Source organism: Zootoca vivipara, chromosome 6, assembly GCF_963506605.1.
Source record: "Zootoca vivipara chromosome 6, rZooViv1.1, whole genome shotgun sequence".
Classification (NCBI taxonomy): Eukaryota; Metazoa; Chordata; class Lepidosauria; order Squamata; family Lacertidae; genus Zootoca; species Zootoca vivipara.
Window position 1 is genome coordinate 14,071,143 of NC_083281.1, and position 19,346 is coordinate 14,090,488.

At 46.5% G+C, this 19,346-nt stretch overlaps 2 protein-coding genes across 2 annotated transcripts; one reads left to right on the forward strand and one right to left on the reverse strand.

Annotated features, from left to right (window-relative positions):
• The first annotated feature begins 731 nt into the window (after window positions 1-731).
• On the forward strand, window positions 732-7,642 carry POLR2I (RNA polymerase II subunit I). Its single transcript, XM_060275451.1, has 6 exons — window positions 732-881; window positions 3,892-3,946; window positions 4,870-4,943; window positions 5,563-5,637; window positions 5,915-5,966; window positions 6,568-7,642. Exons 1-6 carry the CDS (start codon window positions 814-816, stop codon window positions 6,628-6,630), a joined length of 387 nt encoding a protein of 128 aa, XP_060131434.1. The 5' UTR covers window positions 732-813; the 3' UTR covers window positions 6,631-7,642.
• A 2,379-nt stretch (window positions 7,643-10,021) lies between these two features.
• On the reverse strand, window positions 10,022-16,225 carry OVOL3 (ovo like zinc finger 3). The gene is made up of 4 exons (XM_035117449.2): window positions 16,123-16,225; window positions 14,003-14,055; window positions 12,040-12,217; window positions 10,022-10,314 (listed from the first exon to the last, which is right to left on the reverse strand). Exons 1-4 carry the CDS (start codon window positions 16,223-16,225, stop codon window positions 10,022-10,024), a joined length of 627 nt encoding a protein of 208 aa, XP_034973340.2.
• Window positions 16,226-19,346: the final 3,121 nt, after the last annotated feature.

Here is a 19,346-nt window from a genome sequence, read left to right on the forward strand (position 1 = left end):
GTACATTCACTGTATAAAGCGATCTTCAGCCATCTCAACCCTTGCTTTTTCATGCAAAACCATTTGCAGTCGTTTGCGGTCATCAACAGCTATCAGTCAGTCAATCACCCATTTCCACCACCCTTCTGAGTGATCCCCCCTCCCCATCCCCACCCCTTCTCTACATAAGTGCCTGGAAACTTCCATTTCACTGTATCTGAAGAAGTGTGCATGCACACGAAAGCTCATACCAAAATAAAAACTTAGTTGGTCTTTAAGGTGCTACTGAAGGAATTTTTTTTATTTTGGCTCTAGGTTGTTTAGTTTGGTCAGAATCGAGTATACACTCCCTGAGTAAATGCTAAATACATGACTTCTGGTCAATGAACCACCATAGCTTCTAGAGGGCCATGAACATTTCTGTCCTGGGCTTTTTAGACTCATCTACCCATGTACTACGGTATCTGAAACCAAAGTGGTGCATTGGTTGCCATATGTGACTCCCCAGCTCTCCCACCCCACTACCAGGCGCCTCCTTGCCTCTGAAATGATCTTTATAGGGACAGCTGTTTGGAAATCAGTGCCTGAGTTTTGATTTTGGTTTTCCTCTTCCCTCCCTGTTCTCCATTTCTGAGCGCACAGACTTCGGAGCGGCCGCGCTCGAATCTATTCTGGCCCCTGACGGCTGCCGTAGCCGAAGCGCCGAAGAGAAGAAGAGCGGATGCGTGCGGCGGACGCCAGCAGCCGCGCCTGCGCAGCCCGAGTCCGAGTCCGGGAAGCCAAGCCTGAGACGGGATACGGGCGGGAGGACCGCTTTGTGCCTGCGCAGTCCGGATGGTTGCCATGGAGTCGGAAGGGGCCTACGAGCCGGGCTTCGTGGGGATCCGCTTCTGCCAGGAATGGTGAGGAGGCGCCGGGAGGCCGGAGGGGGCGGTGCAACAGAGGGGGGCGGCGGCGGGGAGAGACGGCGGGGGCCCTATTGAACGACCCCCCAACAGTCTCCTTAGGGGGCTGGGCTAGATGAACCCGGGGGTTCCCCTTCCAACGCTGCAGGTCTATGATATGCCGAGAAGGGGAATCGATACTCAATAACCGAAAATAAGCAGGGACTGGGATGGTTTTCCAAAACACAGTCAGGGGTCAGGGAGAGATGCACGTGGTGGGGCAGCAGCAGCAGCAGCGATCATAGTAAGGGGAATAATAGGAAATAATAACAGCAACAGCAACATATACAAGTACTACTACTACTACTACTTATACAACAACAACAACAACAACAACAACAACAACAACAACAACAACAACAACTTATACACCAGTAAGGGGAATACCGGTAGTAGGAAACAACAACAACAACAAGGCTGATCCCCGAAGAATGGATGCTTTTGAATTCTGGTGTTGGAGGAGACTCTTGAGAGTCCCATGGACTGCAAGAAGATCAAACCTATCCATTCTGAAGGAAATCAGCCCTGAGTGCTCACTGGAAGGAAAAATCCTGAAGCTGAGGCTCCAATACTTTGGCCACCTCATGAGAAGAGAAGACTCCCTGGAAAAGACCCTGATGCTGGGGAAGATGGAGGGCACAAGGAGAAGGGGACGGGAGAGGAGGAGATGGTTGGACAGTGTTCTCAAAGCCACCAACATGAGTCTGACCAAACTGCGGGAGGCAGTGGAAGACAGGAGTGCCTGGCGTGCTCTGGTCCATGGGGTCACGAAGAGTCAGACACGACTAAACGACTGAACAACAACAACAACAACAAAGGGGAATAATAGGAAACAGCAACAACTTATACCCCACCCATCTGTCTGGGGTTCCCCAGCCACTCTGGGCAGCTTCCAACAAAATATTAATAATGCAATAAACCATGAGACATAAAAACCTTCCCTAAACAGGGCTGCTTTCAGATGTCTTCTAAACTTCAGATGGTTGTTTATTTCCTTGACATTTGAAGGGAGGGCGTTCCACAGGGTGGGCGCCATCACCAAGAAGGCCCTCTGCCTGGTTCTCTGTAACTTGGCTTCTCGCAGGGAGGGAACTGCCGGAAAGCCCTCAGAGCCAGACCTGAGTGTCCGGGCTGGATGATGCTGGTGGAGACGCTCCTTCAGGTGTACTGGGCCTTTGAGGCCGTTTAAAGGTCCAGTTTGGGATGTGAGCACCCAGGGCCACCCTAAAGCAGGGGTGGGTTGACTTTGAAATGAATGAAGCTTAAGCTCCAGGGACCCTGATCTGAGAGGCGCCCCAGAAAGCGACTTTGCATAAAAGTTTGGGTCTAGCAAACCCAACTGGAGTCGCATTGAATCAAGCCAAATTGATTTTTGTTGTTGCTGCTGTATGTTTCCACCATCTCAGTAAGTAGCCCAGATGTGGTAATGGTGTGGTGATTTGTCGTGGAACAACCCTATGGAGGAAGAGAACAGTGAAAGGGCCCCCATGACAGTTCAGGCTTCAGGGCCCCCAGAATGTGGGTCTGCCACTACCCTAAAGCCATGTGAACTGAAGGGTGAGGCCCCCTGCCCTGCCGCTGCCACAAGGAGCCTTTGCCATGTTTCATGCAGGAGATCCCGTGGGAATGGAGGAGGAAGGTGGGAGAACAAGCCCCGCTCTCTCTGTCCTCTTAATCCTTCTCTCATGGGGTTGTGGAAAGGCTAAAAATAGGTTGTGCGTAGTCTAACATGCTTTAATTTAATCAATCCATCAATCAATTAAATGAAACAATAATAGAATTGTGGAGTTGGAAGGGACTCCCGAGGTCCTGCTAGGCCAACTCTTTGCACGGCAGGAATCACAGCTGAAGCATCCCTGACAAGTGGCCATCCAACCTCCGCTTAAAAGCCTCCATAGAAGGAGAGTCTGCCATCTTCTGAGGGAGTCTCTTCCGCTGCCTAACAGCTCTTAGCATCAGAGAAAGCTATCCTGCCATTTTGACGAGGGACTTGGACACAGGAATCACTAAGCCTTGTGCTGAGTCAGACTTATGGGTCCATCTAGCCCAATATTGTCTACACTGACTGGCAGCAGTGGTCTCCAGGATTTCGGGCAGTGAGTACCTCCCAGCCCTACTGGAGATGCTGCAGAGAATTGAACCTGGGACTTTCTCCATGCAAAGCAGCTGCTCTCTACCACTGTGCCACAGCCCCTTGTAGCCTTGGGCTTCAGCTCCTGTCATTTACCACTGTATTCTGCTCTGGTCAGACCTCACCTGGAGTACTGTGTCCAGTTCTGGGCACCACAGTTCAAGGAGGATACTGACAAGCTGGAACATGTCCAGAAGAGGACAACCAAAATGGTCAAAGGCTTGGAAACAATGCCTTATGAGGAACGGTTTAGGGAGCTGGGTATGTTTAGCCTGGAGAAGAGAAGGTTAAGGGGTGATATGATAGCCATGTTCAAATATATAAAAGGATGTCATATAGAGGAGGGTGAAAGATTGTTTTCTGCTGCTCCAGAGAAGCGGACACAGAGCAATGGATTCAAACAGCAAGAAAGAAGCTTCCACCTAAACATTAGGAAGAACTTCCTGACAGTAAGAGCTGTTCGGCAGTGGAATTTGCTACCAAGGAGTGTGGTGGAGTCTCCTTCTTTGGAGGTCTTTAAGCAGAGGCTTGACAGGCATATGTCAAGAATGCTTTGATGGTGCTTCCTGCTTGGCAGGGGGTTGGACTGGATGGCCCTTGTGGTCTCTTCCAACTCTATGATTCTATGAATTTAAGCCAGAACAGCTGTTGCTGCCCACAACATCTGGAGGGCACCAGGGCTGGGCAAGGCTGCTCTCAGCTGTTGACAGCCCGCTCCCCACTCCCCATTCAGCTTCAATGGATGTCTGTCTACTTGTTCTAGTTTTACATTTGCATCTCACCTTTTCTCCAAGAAACCCACTTAAATCTTTCTCTCTCTTCTCTCTTTTTTAACAGCAACAACATGTTGTACCCTAAAGAAGACAAAGAGAACAGGATCCTTCTCTATGCTGTGAGTGTTAGGTGGCAATACTCGCTTCAGGTAGACTCTCTTGAGTGCAGAGTTTCACCGTGAGCTGTTGTGGCTTTGTGGCAGTCCTTTCCCAGCTCAGCTGCCTGGGTGGGACCTTGGGGCCTGGAAACGGGTGAGCCTGGTCATTTTGCCCCGTGTTTGCTAGCTTAGAGCTATGGACCTTGGGAGGCAGCCTTTGAGATTGCTGGGCACTGATCACGGGTGTGCAGTGTCAGGAGCGAGACAGCAGTGATTCACACAGAGCAGGTGGTTAACTCTTTATTAGAAAAACAGGATCCACACAGGAATGCCAGGCCTAATGAGCACAGCGACTCTTCTTTGGTAGTTCTTGTCCTTTATGAAGCAGTTGCGGAGACTGAAGGCCCCTGCCTTCCCACAGCCACCTAAGTCTCCTCTTCCAGGTCTTTCCTAAGCAATCTGAGACTGTGCCTGCAGGTCTTCCTTTGCTCCTCGCCCTTCATACCTCTCCTGGTCCTGGGAGCCCAGGGAAGAGGGGCACTTGTCACAGCAGGAGGGGGAGACACCTGTGCTGCTTCACCAGCCTGACTCATCTCTGCCTCTTGGCCTCCCTCATCCTGCTCTGCCGTTTCCGCCTCTGTCTTGGCTTTTCTCTGCCACAGACTCCAAACTCACTAAGCCCTGCTACATCTTCAGCTTTGACACCACCTCCTCCCCATCTTCTCCCTCTGACCGCTCGTGGTTGTCCCACCACCAATCCCCATGCTCAGAGCCGCCTTCCCTTGGGGGTTCCCTAGCTGGTGCCTCCCACCGTTCCTCTACGTCCAACCAGTCCGTGACATCCAGGCAGTTTCTCCCTCCTGGCATCAGTCTTGTAGGTCATGTTTTGCCCCAGGGCTTGCTGGGAACGTGAACATGTGACCACTCTTCTCTTCTCCCTGCAGTGCCGGAACTGTGACTACCAGCAGGAGGCTGACAATAGCTGCATCTACGTCAATAAGATCACGCATGAAGTTGAGTAAGTACCAGCAGCTGCTGCCTTAAAGGAATTGCTGGCCTGTGTTGATCTGCCTGAAACCCTGGCGAGGCCATTGCCAGCCATGCTACACAAGGGAATGCTCTGATTTTGTATAAGGCAACCCCCTGTATTCCTGTGCTGAAAACCCAGCCTAGTTTTGCGCCGGCTTTGTTCAGACAAGTGAAACATGGAAAAATGCCCTAGTGGTTGATCACAAGCCGAACGTGAACTGGCAAGGTGACATACCGGTAGCTGCAGTGAAAAGTTATTTCTCGGCTGCCTTCACAGAACCATGGTTTCAAGCCAGGTGGCAGGCCAAGGTGGGCAGAGGGAGTGGGGGGAAAGCACCCACACAGAAACAAGAGAAGAGAGGGGCTTTTTGGAAAATTCAGAAAGGTGGTAAGGAAGCAGCAGCCACGTGTCATGGGGAAAACGATATAAGAGGAATGATGAATGCAAAATTGCAGGGGGTTTCCCCCCCGGGGAGGAGCTGACTTTTGACAGCAAGAGATTGCCGTTCATCACATAATGGTTTCCAATGTATATTTTCAAGATGGGCTGACTGGGAGTGGGCAGGCTAACTATCGAAAGAATCACTTTTTAACCATCTGCATTTCAGTGAACTAACCCAGATCATTGCTGACGTTTCCCAGGACCCAACTCTGCCCCGAACAGAGGACCACCCTTGCCAGAAGTGAGTGCTGAGCTGTAGCCATTCTACTTTAAAAAAAAAAAAGTCTGGCAAATGCCACAAAGCATAGACCAGCCTGGGACAAATAAAAATCTTTGATGGAGGCCAGCCCTCCCTGACTTGGTGCCTCCCAGACATTTTGGACTACAACTCCCATCAGCTAGTCCAAAATACTGGGCATGGGGTACCAGGTTGGGAAGGCTGGGTGTGGGCCATTTCCTCCGCACTTCCAGGATCTCCCCTGCCCCATAAGCAAATCTTTCTTACCCCTGTCTTCCAGGTGCGGCCACAAGGAAGCCGTGTTTTTCCAGTCTCACAGCGCAAGGGCTGAGGTGAGGAGACTTCTTTTGAGATCTAGGGCAACTGATGTTTTTGTAACCCCTGGCAGCAACACCCCTCTTAAAAGTTACGAGCAATGACATTCGCTTGCTTTGCACGTGGGTTTCCCTACATCGGGTCCTCTACTTCAGTAGCAGAATTTCAGCCGTGACTCCCACTTGATTTGCATGTCTGTTTTCCACCCGCTGCCCCACTCACTTATTCAAATATCTCCTCTTAAAACCAGCTGAGCGGCTGCCATAGAGTTTGGAGTCTCTGTCACTTAAAGAAACCCCACCAGGGGTGGGTGTTTCAGCTGAGCTCCTTACAGACTCGCAAATGGGCGTTCCCAGTGCCAAAACAATTTGCAGTTCTGCATAGAGGACAGCTCAAAACAAAACAGCATTATGGTTATGTTGCAAACATAACAGGAGTTTTTTTCCAGAGCTCCAAAACCTGGGGATTACGGTAGGGTCTTTGGAGGTTTTGAAAAGTGGCCTCTGGTTCTGTTCACTTTTAAGCCTTCACATTTCCCTGGAGGTCTTTATGATCACGAGGGCAAGGCATGGAAACACACCTGGAATACCTGTCTCATCCCTTCCCTCTCTGTTTTAGGATGCCATGCGACTGTATTACGTCTGCACGGCCCCACACTGCGGACACCGCTGGACAGAATGAAGCCCGTGGAGATGTCAGCCTCCTCCTTGTCCCTTTCCTGCCGTTACCTTAATTTCTCTCCTTTCTGACAAACTTCCAGATTATTCAACTGCTGCCTGCCTGTGCTTAGACCCCCTCTTTCTTGTTTTCGCCTCTTGTTAATAAAACATGGTTTATATTTTTACAAAAGTCCCAAAGTTGTGCTTCCTCAAGCCTTCCTGGGTGGGGCAGCTGGGGCTGGCACATTTGTACACGATTAAAGTAGCTTGGCGAGAATAAAAGAATAATAGAACCTTAAGATACCCAGGGGTCATCTAGTCCACCCCCCATGATCTAGGCTTCAGGTCGTGTGAGATAAAGCATGTGCGGTTTGCCTGCCTTTCCGTCATTCCAGCCCACTCCATCTCAACCAGGATGATGGGGCTGAGTGTCCAGTTTAGAGGTGTGGCTTTAAAGATAGCTTGGGCCCGCCTACTTTTTAAAAAATGAGCTATAATGCAAGACTGTTGCTGGTTTTAAGCAGGACAAATACTTACAAAGTGCCATGAAAACTTATAAGCTATCTAAAATAAAGTGAACTTGCAGTGTCAGATTTTACTAAGTTCTTACAACTTCTTGGCTCAATTTGTGTTTTTTAAGTACGGTAAGTTCAAGATGAAGGTAGGTAAGTTCAACGATGTTCCCTTTAGCTATGAAGTGCAGATGGAAGGCAGGGTTTTATCCCCGTTTCTATAACTAAATGTAGTTATAGAAACAATTTCTTGGCTTAAGCATAAAGAACTGAAGAGCTTAAATAGTTTAAACTACATTTAGCACTAATAGATACATTAATGGTTTGAGACTACTGAGGAAGCCCAGAAAACTGTGCTCAGGGAGTGGGCAATCTGCCAACCCCAATAAATTGGCCCTGTCGGGGGCGAAATAGCAGCTCTTCAACTTTATGGACTGCTAGGGCAAAACGGGGATAGAAGGCTGGCACCCTGTCTTCCATCTGCACTTCAAAGCTACCGGGAACATCGTTGAACTTACCTACCTTCTTCTTGAACTTACTTAAAAAACAAGAAAAAACAAAAATTGAATCAAGAAGTTGTAAGAACTTAGTAAAATCTAACACTGCAAGTTCACTTTATTTTAGATGGCTTATAAGTTTTCATGGCACTTTGTAAGTACAGTAGTTGTCTCATTCTCACAAACTTGATAAATGGTGAAAAATTGTTTTTGAACAAGAATATTAATTGTGTGAATAATTATCGCCCATGTGCTGTACGGGTTGCACAATCATGATTAACGGCACAGGTTGTATTTCTTCAGCTTTTAAGCAGGAAGCAGAACAGAATATTCCCCTGGCCATGAGGAAACTTAGTCTTTAATATAATTATATACTGCCTCGCCACCAATATTGGCCCCACGAGGTGGCATGCGACAAAACACAACTCATTACAAGATTAACAGATTAGACCACCTTGTCCATTTCCACATACTCCAGCAATTTCATTTGCCACTCTTCTTGGGAAATGGACAAGATGATGGGAAGAATCCGAGAACGGCGGGACCAGAGATTCATCAACGACTGGACTAAATTTGTAGACTATCTTTTTTTTTCCAAATAATTTTTATTGATTTTGCATATTAACAGAACAAAAAAAAATAGACACGTAAACATAAAATAACATATTTTCCTCCTTCTTCCAACCCCCCCCCTGAGATCCCTCCTGCCACCAGGTATTCCCATGGACAGTGCGCAGTCGAAGGTGGTGCATCTTTATAGTTGGGCTTGTCCCCACCCCCCCTCATCTCCCCAGAACCCCCCCCCCCTGCCACCGAGAGATCCTAGGGAAACAAGAAGAAAGCGGGTGTCCACCCAACTATTTATTTCAACTTTATCAAAAATCACCCAAAAAGAAAACAAAAAACAAAAACACAGGAATAAGAAAAAAAGAGAAAAAGAAAAAAAAAGCAACTGCAAAAAAAAAGAAGAATAAAGAGGAACAATTAATAATTGTTCCTTTCTTTCCTTTAAAATCATTGTATTATTATGGGCTTCCCCTACCTCCCCCCTTTTCTGATTTTCATTTTTAACTCCATTTTAGCAGTTTTCTTCTCATATTCCCCTTTCTATTTTCCACACTCCAATCTTACTTCAATAGTATCCATATTTCTAATAAATTTATTTTCTAACATCTTTTCCCATTCCCTCCCTCCCCTCCCCCCCAGCACTCCCTCTGCCACCGAGAGTCCCAGAGGAAAGAAAGAGAGAGGCAATGGTTCTTTTTCCGATTGGGACTTACCTCCCTCCCCGCCCTCCCCGCCCCAGGAGCCCCCCCTGCCACCAGGAGCTCCCCACACGCAGAGGGCTGACAAGAGGTCCAGAACCCCCAACCGTCCCTTCAATCATTCATCTTACCCAGGCATCCCCAAACTTTGGCCCTCCAGATGTTTTGGACTACAATTCCCAGCTTCCCTGACCACTGGTCCTGTTAGCTAGGGATCATGGGAGTTGTAGGCCAAAACATCTGGAGGGCCGCAGTTTGGGGATGCCTGATCTTACCAAATTCTCTTTTTTGATACTTCTAAATGACTTCTAAATCTTATTTCTAACTTATCAAATTTGTAGACTATCTGAAGGACAATTGCAGTTATACAAATACGTTGGTAGGATTTCAAGAAGCTTTTTAAGTTAAATAATAAAAGTCATTGTAATAAGATTTTTAGTGAGGAATTAAGATGTTATATTTAAGCAGTGGTTAAATAGAGAAAATAGAGAACTTAGAAATGATTGTGAGAAAATCATAAGGAAGGGTTGAGGGAAGTCAGGCTTAAATAGCCAAAATGTGTATCTTAAGAATGGAATTTGAGATGGAATTTAATAACAAGTTATTGTAAAATGAATAAAAATTATTTTAAAAGAAAGATTAACAGATTAGAAACAGCCACATATTCAGTGCAACCAAAAACTTGGGCAAGTGCAAAAAGGTTTTGGTTGGTGCCTGGAAGATCGTCACAAAGGCCGAAATGCTTGCAGAGAGCATTCCACAGCTTGGGGGCCACCACAGAAAAAGCCCTGCCCCTGGTGGTCACCCATCTCGCCTCAGAAAGCGAGGGCACCTGCAACCGAGCTTGGAGAGAAGATGTGAAAACACAGCCTTCTGGGAACCTTCATTTTGAAAAAAAAAGTTTCTAGTCCTCTGAGACTGCCGTCGTGTGGTTTGATAACAGCTAATTTTGAGAAACTGAAATCTCAAGGCAGGGCACTTAGAAGAGGGGCAGAATTGGCACAGTCACCTCTAGCCACGGGCAGCGGAACAACTTGCTCCAAATGCATGATTTGACTAGTTTTTCTAGTCCCTAGTTTTTCTTACATGGGATTTGGGTGCTGCTGTTTTCCAGTTTCCTCGGCCCTGGCCTCTGGGCCTCAGTATGCGGAAGGGTAGAGGATGTGGAACTTGGGGTGGAGGTCGGCTGGCGCCACCTTCTGGAAACCTCTGGCCAGAAGCCCGTGGCTGGGGTGCAGGCGGCGGACGTGGCTGTAGTACTCCTCACTCCCACTGCAGGTGAAGCCACACTCCTCACACACAAAGAGCTTGGAGCGGCGCTCGCGGTAAGCGTATCGTTGCTGGATGCTGTGGATTTTCTTGAGGTGCGACTCTAGGGAGCAGCGCTGGGTGAAGGCTTTGTCACAGACGCAGCAGCGGTATGGGCGGATGCCTGCAGAGGAGCAAAGGCAAGGCAGCAATGTCAGCTTGATAGGCCTATATTATGATGATTATTATGATTGTTATTAATGGCGCCTAAAGGTGTATATAATGAAGGCGTCAGGCGAACTTCCCTGGGGGGAGCATTCCACAGACGGGGAGCCACTGCAGAGAAGGCCCCGTTCTCATGTTGCCACCCTACGGACCTCTCAAGGAGGTACACGAAGAAGGGCCTCAGAAGATGATCAGAAGATATGGTTTTGGGGATTCAAAATGACCTTAACAGATTGGAGAGCTGGGCCCAAATTACCACCATGACTTTCAAGAGGGACAAATGTAAGGGTCTGCACTTCGGCAGGAAGAACCAGATGCACAAATATAAAATGGGGAGACACCTGGTTTGCGAGTAGTACATATGAAAGTATCTAGGGGCTCCAGCTTAACATGAGTCCACAGTGTGATGCAGCAGCAAAAAAAGTGAATGCTATTCTAGGCTGCGGCATCAACAGAAGGCTAGTATCCAGATCAACTAATAGGACCACTCTATTCTGCCTTGGTCAGACCACACCTGGAATATTGTGTCCATTTCTGGGCACCACAGTTTTAAGAAGGATGACAAGCTGGAAGGGGTGCAGAGGAGGGAGACCAAGATGATCAGGGGTCTGGAAACCAAGCCTTATGAGGAATGGTTGAAGCAGCTGGGTATGTTTAGCCTGGAAAAAAGGAGACTGGGAGGTGATAGGCTAGCCATCTTCAAATATCTCAAGGGCTGTCACATAGAAGAGCGAACAAGCTTGTTTTCCTCTGCCCTCAAGGGTAGGACTCGAACCCATGGCTTCAAGTTACAGGAATGAAGATTTTGACTCAACACCAGGAAGAACTTTCTGACAGGAAGAGCTGTTTGACAGCGGCAGGGTCTCCCTCGGGAAGTGGTGGACTCTCCTTCCTTGGAGGTTTTTAAGCAGAGGTTGGGTGGCTATCTGTCATGGATGCTTTAGCTGAGATTCCTGTATTGCATGGGGTTGGACTAGATGACCGCTGGGGGGTCCTTTCCGACTCTACCCTTCTACAATTCTGTGATACAATACATTGAGGGGAGCAAAGCTTGGATTGTAGAGGAACCAAACAATTACTAACTGAAATACTGCCTCCTACGGAAGACCTCTATTGGGGATTGGGAAAACATCAGTTCGTTAAAAGACTTGAAGGGCTGCTGTGTCTTAATTTTAATTAAACAAAGAAAAGCTGGAAGACAGCCCAGAATCCTGGTGGAATGAAAAAGGGGCCTCTGAGGGGGACTGCGCTGAAAAAAATTGACAGACAACGCCAGGAAGAATAAAACTCCTCTTGCATGTTTATATACATATAGATTTGATAAATATGATTGAAAGTCTAACACCGGGAGCTGTTAAGATAAGACAAAGGATTAAGATCGGAACTATGATATTGGGAATAAACGAGAAAAAGCAGAAACAATAAAAAATTTTTTTCTCCTGACCAGCCAGAACATGGGAAGTTCCTTTAAAAAAAAAAGGAATGTATAAATTGGCTTTATTATTTGTATTATGATGTGGCAAGATTTGATATTCTATCAACTGGAGTGTTCTTAATGAAAAATTAATACAAATTATTTACAAAAAAAACCCACAATACATTGGTCCATATGGATGTTACGTTTGTAAATTCCCCACCAAGGTGAGCGAAAAGAGCCAAGGGCCTTGCGGGGTGAGGTCCCCACCTGTGTGCGTCCTCAGGTGCCTCTTGAGGTCGAAGGTGTCGTTGAAGCCCTTGCCGCAGTACCTGCAGACATGCTTCTTGACCGAGCTGTGGCACTTGAGGTGGCGCTTCAGCATGCGCTGCAGAGGGAAGCCCTTGCTGCACACACAGCACTGGAACTGGGCTGCAGGACTCCTGCCCTGGACGAAGCAGAAAGGAAGGAAGCGGGGCAGGTTTGGAGTCGCGGGTTTGCGAAGCAGATGGACCTGCAACTTTCTGCAACCCAGACGCTTTGAACTTACCCCTCCCACCAGTCTCAGCCAGCATGGCCGTTCCCTTCATTTTTCTTTTCATAGAATTGCGGAGCTGCGCAGCCTGGGAGTCATTTTGGACTCTCGGCTGTCCATGGAGACGCATGTCCATTCTGTGTCCGGGGCGGCTGTCTAACAGCTCCATCTGGTACGTAGGATGAAACCCTCCCTGCCCGCAGACTGCCTTTCCAGAGTGGTACATGCTCTAGTTATCGCCCACTTGGACTGCTGCAATGCTCTCTACGTGGGGCTACCTTTGAAGGTGACCCAGAAAATACAACTAATCCAGAATGCGGCAGCTAGACTGGGGACTGGGAGCGGCCGCCAAGACCATATAACACTGGTCCTGAAAGACCTACATTGGCTCCCAGTACATTTCTAAGCATAATTCAGAGTGTTGGTGCTGACCTTTAGAGCCCTAAACGGCCTCAAAGGCCCAGTGTACCTGAAGGAGCGTCTCCACCCCCATTGTTCAGCCTGGACACTGAGGTCCAGCTCCGAGGGCCTTCTGGCGGTTCCCTCATTGTGAGAATTGAGGTTACAGGGAACCAGACAGAGGGCCTTCTCGGTGGTGGCGCCTGCCCTGTGGAATACCCTCCCATCAGATGTCAAAGAAATAAACAACTATCTGACGTTTAGAAGACATCTGAAGGCAGCCCTGTTTAGGGAAATTTTTAATGACTGGTGTTTTAATGAAATTTAAATCTTTTGTTGGCTGGGGTAGAAATAATAAATTATTATTATACATTCTTATAGTTGGCAGGGATTCCAAGGGCCATCTAATCCAACCCCCTGCCATGCAAGAACCTTTTGCCCAACGCGGGGCTTGAACCCGCAGCCCTGAGATTAAGAGTCTTGTGCTCTACCGATTGAGCTCCAATATTTATTGCATATAATTTATATACTGCTGGATTGCAGGAAATAAACCTCAAAGCAGTTTACGAAAACAGCAGTAATCGTTACATGATTGAAAATGTTCATAAAACCACGAGAGAATAGAGTAAAACAAATCAAAACTCACATGAGCTTTCTAAACTATCTAGGTAGGCTTGTCTAAATAAGAATGTCTTCAGCAGGTGTTGATAAGAATACAGTGAAGGAACTGGCCTGATATCAATAGGCAGGGAGTTCCAAAGTGTCGGTTCTCCCACACTAAGCGATTGAGTTCTTACAGACGCAGGGTGGGTGTTATGTGGCACCTATTTTTGCGACAACATTTATCTTGGATAAAGAAGCACATCAACTGCTTTTGGAAAACCAAATGATTTTTATGTTACCTTCTGAAGATGTCAGGTAATGCTAAATAACAATAATATATAATTGTCCAGTAGCACCTTATATACCAACTAAGTTTGTTCTGGTATAAGCTTCCGTGTGCATGCACACATCTTCTGTTTCAGTGCTACTGGACAACTTTTTATTTTTTTATTATTTCGACTGCATCAGACCTACCTGAATAATGTATAACTGCAAGACCTTGGCAATTATTTTTTATGGGTTCTGTGCACTTTTGCACACATTTTATGTACCCAGCCAAATGAAATAATATTATTCTCACAGTGTTACCTTGTTGCTCCTGGGATATTTTCCCACGGGACCCAGTTGAGGATGACACGGGCTTTGAACGACGCCTTGGAGGAAGTTTCCCGCGTGGGTTCTTTCCCACACACTCACGGAGCTGTCTGCGAGGATCCTGGGGTCTGCCAGGGTTTGAGCCAAGCTGCCTTCTGGAAGAACCAGTGCCGGATTTACGTACAAGCTAAACAAGCTATAGCTTAGGCCCCACTTTCTTGCCCCCCCCCCAAATGTAAAAAACAAACAAACTTGAATGTACCTTTCCAAAATATAAGATAAAAAACCAATAAAATAAAACCTACATACAACTGTTCTGTGTTGTGTAGGCTCCTATGATGTAAGTCATCGGCCCCGCCTGCTAGCCTGCTCCCTAAAATATCACTGGTTTGCTCCTTTCTCTATATAGGGTGCCTACATTCTGCTATTTATAATTATTACTAGTTCACATCATATATTTACACTTATTATTATTTTATGTTCTAGCAAGTTTCTAGAGACTAGATTACGAGTCTTTGTAAACTGTGATTCTCAAGGAACTTTTGTTATTGCCGAATGTCAATGGGTTTGCAATATTAAGTTGCTTATGAATAAAAAATCATTTTAAGTTAGAGCTTAATAATTATTTCACTATTATTATACTTCTTCTGAATTGAATTGCACTATTAATATACTAATATTAATATCCCATGGACTGCAAGAAGATCAAACCTATTCATTCTGAAGGAAATCAGCCCTGAGTGCTCATTGGAAGGACAGATCACGAAGCTGAGGCTCCAACACTTTGGCCACCTCATGAGAAGAGAAGACTCCCTGGAAAAGACCCTGATGTTGGGAAAGATGGAGGGCACTAGGAGAAGGGGACGGCAGAGGACGAGATGGTTGGACAGTGTTCTCAAAGCCACCAACATGAGTCTGGCCAAACTGCGGGAGGCAGTGCAAGACAGGAGTGCCTGGCGTGCTCTGGTCCATGGGGTCACGAAGAGTCGAACACAACTAAATGACTAAACAACAACAATTAATATACTTCTTCTTAATTATATTTCAGTTCAACAATGACTCTGATAAAATACATATTTTGTTATGTGCAAATGGCTTGAGATACCTATTAGGTCCATAGATTACCATCTAGCATATATTCAACACAAAAAACATCAACCATTTGTTGTTGACAAAGGACAGCTGGACTAGAAAAGGCCCCATTACCTTCAGGAGCTGAGGGCCTCATCAAACCTAAATCCGGCCCTGGGAAGAACCAGAACACACCACCCTTCTTCAAGGATGCTCTTGCAGCCCATGCTTCTAGGGAGCCGGGCATATTAACGGAAGAAGGCAAGAGACTTTTGGACCCTCAGGGCATGTTTTGTAGCAAGGACAGCCAGATGTTTGGGCTACAACTGGCCGTTGCGTTCCCACCCACCCCAGTTGCAAGAAATCTGCAGCCCTGGGATTCATGACAGGGGCAGGAGCGTTTTCAGGAGGGGAAAAGCTTTGGTAAACAGGCTGGGGCATTGAGCGGTCCGGAGGGTGGCAACACGAGAACGGGGCCTTCTCTGCAGTGGCTCCCCATCTGTAGAATGCTCTCCCTAGAGAAGTTTGCCTGGCAACTTCATTATAAACCTTTAGGCACCAGGCAAAAACATTCCTTTTTAACCAGGCCTTTGGTTGATCTGATTTACTTCCTATGCCCTGTTAAAATGTGGTTTTTTTGGGGGGGGGCCTACCGGATTGTTTTTATTTTATTTTGATTATGTATTTTGTGGTTTTATATCTAGATTTTATTCTGTGAACCACCCTGAGACTCCCAGGTATAGGGGGGGGGGTATATAAGTTCAATAAATAAGAAGAATAATATTTTCCCCAGAGATGGCAAAGTTTACGTGATTAATGAGATAAAAATCATTACTGACACTTATTAAGGACTGGAAATTTCTAAGTGACCTTTTGCATGAAAGAGAGAAGGAACTTGCAATATCTGCAGTTGAAGATTGACAAAATACTGGATTATAGAGGGTTGAATGGTTGGATCTTAATGAGTGAATACCGTATTTGACTGAACAGAGAGTCAGAGTCCTTTTATCTTTTGTTATCTTTCTTTAATCTTTTCTTCGCTCTCTCTCTCCTCTTCAGCTTTCTCTCTCCTTAGGTCTTTTCCTGTCCTTTTCCTTTTCTACTTTCATGTTGAAGGCAATGCCAATAAATAAATAAATCAGCACACCTACCTGGGATGTACATGTCTCCGCGGAGTTGGTCAGAGAGCTCCCCCCAATCTCGGGATGCCAGTCGCGTCGAGACTCGCCGCTTTACCAGGAAAGATTTAGGCATGGCTAGCGCAACTGTGGGCTTGCGATTCTCCGGCGGTACTTTGGCACTTCAGCGAAATATGGGGATTGTGATCAACAATGGAAAACACCTTCTAGGGAAAAGACCTCAAAACCAAAGAGGAGAGAACAATTCTCACAAAACCGATCTGGAATCAAACAGTACCAATTCCTAACCCTTACTGCTCTAACCTATAGCCCTTGCTTCCATCTTGCAAAAGGGAAAGGGGAGTTTATTGGGTTGCTCTTGTTTTTATTATGTGCTTTGTGTTTTTATATTGTGATTTTATGTGTAAACCACCCTGAGACTTTGCAGGTATAGGACAGTATACAAATTTAATAATAATAAATTATTTAAAAACCTGGCTTGTAAATTTCCAAACCTCTCTACACTGAACCTTCTTCTGAAGCCAGAAATCAGAAAGATTGCTACCTGCAGCCAAACATATCCCTTTCCTCCAAGTTAATGAACCTGGAGTGCCAGTGTTAGCGTAGTAGAGTGTCAGACCTGGGAGACCAGGGTTCAAATCCCCACTCGGCCATGAAGCTCACTGGGTGACCTTGGGGGCTAGTCACTGCCTCTCAGCCTACCTCACAGGGTTGTTGTGAGGGTGAATAAATTGTAATAAATAATATGTTGAAATATTATCACCATTATAATTATCTGCTGTAATAATGAAGATGTAATAAATGAGGAGCAGGAGGACCACATATATACCACCTTGAGCAGCTTGAAGAAAAAGGGGGGAATAAATGCAGGTGGTGCTGTGGGTTAAACCACTGAGGCTAGGGCTTGCTGATCAGAAGGTTGGCGGTTCGAATCCCTGCGACGGGGTGAACTCCTGTTGCTCTGTCCCAGCTCCTGCCAGCCTAGCAGTTCGAAAGCATGTCAAAGTGCAAGTAGATAAATAGGTACTGCTACAGTGGGAAGGTAAACGGTGTTTCCATGTGCTGCTCTGGTTTGCCAGAAGTTGTTTTGTCATGCTGGCCACATGACCTGGAAGCTATACGCTGGCTCCCTCGGCCAATAATGCGAGATGAGCGCCACAACCCCAGAGTCAGTCATGACTGGACAGGGGTCCCTTTACCCTTTACCTTAAATGCAATTAGTAAAAACTTGCTCTCAAGATTTTGTAGAACCCTCATTTTTACCAGGCTTTTAAAGCTTCCTGATAGAAGACAGAAGTTTGGTTTAAAATGCTTTGAAGGAGACACGTTTTTCAGTAGCCTACGATATGTGGACCAACCCACTTCTCCCCTGCTCTGATTCCTTTCCAGATCAGAGGCTAAACTCCTGTTTCTCATCCAAACTCCCACCTACCTTCCAGCAAAAGCAGGAACAGGCACCCAGAAGTCATACCACTCACCTTCTGGTCTGCTGCCAAGCCGAATCCAAAATCTCAGCCGAAATTGAGTGAAGGTTGTGATTCTGGAGAGGAGTGTGAAAGAGCCTGAGGGGCTGTTTAAAAGAATGACATTGGATATCTCGTGATTTGAATTAGTGTTGCGGGGCAGGTGTGTGTGCGCACATTCTGAATGAGAACCGAATTCCAGCTCCTTTGCATATTTTGTGCTCCTAACTGCAAAGGCAACAAGAGATCTCCATCCTCTCTATGCAAATCCTGCACTTCCCTATGGAGGGAAGAGGCGAGGACGGTTAGCCGGCTTCTCTTTGAACAGGACAGCTGCAGGAACCTGCCGATTCACATGCTACTCGATGGCAGTAACGCTCTCACACACGTCAAACTGGATGTTGAAACACCATCAGTTGGCCTAGAATTTAATGACCAGGGGAAATTGGGCACATTTTTAAAAAGTAACCTTTGCACACTAACGCAACACACCACTGTTAGATCTTTGCCCGTCACCGGTGTGTTCTGAGGGGTGCACCAGGTTGGCAAAGGCTGGGCTAAAGGGCACGAGAAAGGCCTTCCTTTCCACCACGGAAATGCCCCACTTTGTGAGCCAGCAGTTTGGGCAGCCTGTTCTCGGTGGGTTTTTCCAGCACTTGGCCTGGATGCTCGCAACAAACAAATCTCTCCTTTCAAACAGAGCCATATTTCCATGTCTCGCTCCAATTTGAATAAACCTGTTTCCATGGACAGCTTTCTGAGCAGTTTGATTTTATGCAGCCAACTCTCTCTCTCTCTCTCGGTTTTGATTAACAAACCATGCCGGAGAGTTCAACAGAGGTCTTACCTTTACTGTATCGCTAATTGGGAGCTGCTGCAGAAAGTTGCCGTGGGAGGTGTTCCTGATCAGGGTTCCAGACAAGACAGCCCAGACATCTTCCAGGAGATTCCATTCCGTCCCTCACGCCTCCCATTTCCGTATTTATTCCATAACTATTCCATATTTCCATCTACTACCGAATTAGGTTCAAGAGCCTTGTTTTAATTTACAAATCCCTGAACAACTTTGGCCAACCCTAACTGGGGCAAATGCCTGAACCCTTATATCCCAGCTCAATCACAGAGATCGTCTGCAGGACCATAACTAGTCATTCCCTGATTTGGCGAGGCTCATCTGACAACAAGAAGGAACCAAGACTTCAGTGTCATTGGCCCAGTCCTGTGGAACTCTCTGCCACTAGAGATTCAGCAGGAGCCTTCTGTTTTGACTTTTAAATGCTTGCTGAAAACTTTTCTATTCCAGCAGGCTTACGCAGGCAGTTGAGAATACCTTGTACCTCAATAGTGAATTGATGTCCGATCTTAATTTTTAATACTTCTTTACTGTATAGATTTAAGTATGTTTGTTGTAAACTGCTTTTATACGTTTTAAGAGGTAACGGAAATAAATAAAAGAAATAAAAGTTTTCCTCTCAACGGTAGGTCTTAAGAACATGGAAGAGCCCTCCTGCAGCGCACCAAAGATCCGTCTAGTCTCAATCTCTCTTTTCATGGTAGGAAGCATAGGATCATACCCCAACCCCCGAGCCCAGTCCTAGTCAGCTGCTAGGAATGTAGAAAGCTACCAAGTCAGACCATGGCTCCATCAAGCTCAGTACTGTTGACACTAACTGGCAGCAGCTCTCCAGGGTTTCAATGATATTTCCCAGACCTGCCTGAAGTTGGCTCTGCAATAGTCCACTGTTGAGTTACAGCCCCTTCCGTGTGCATAAC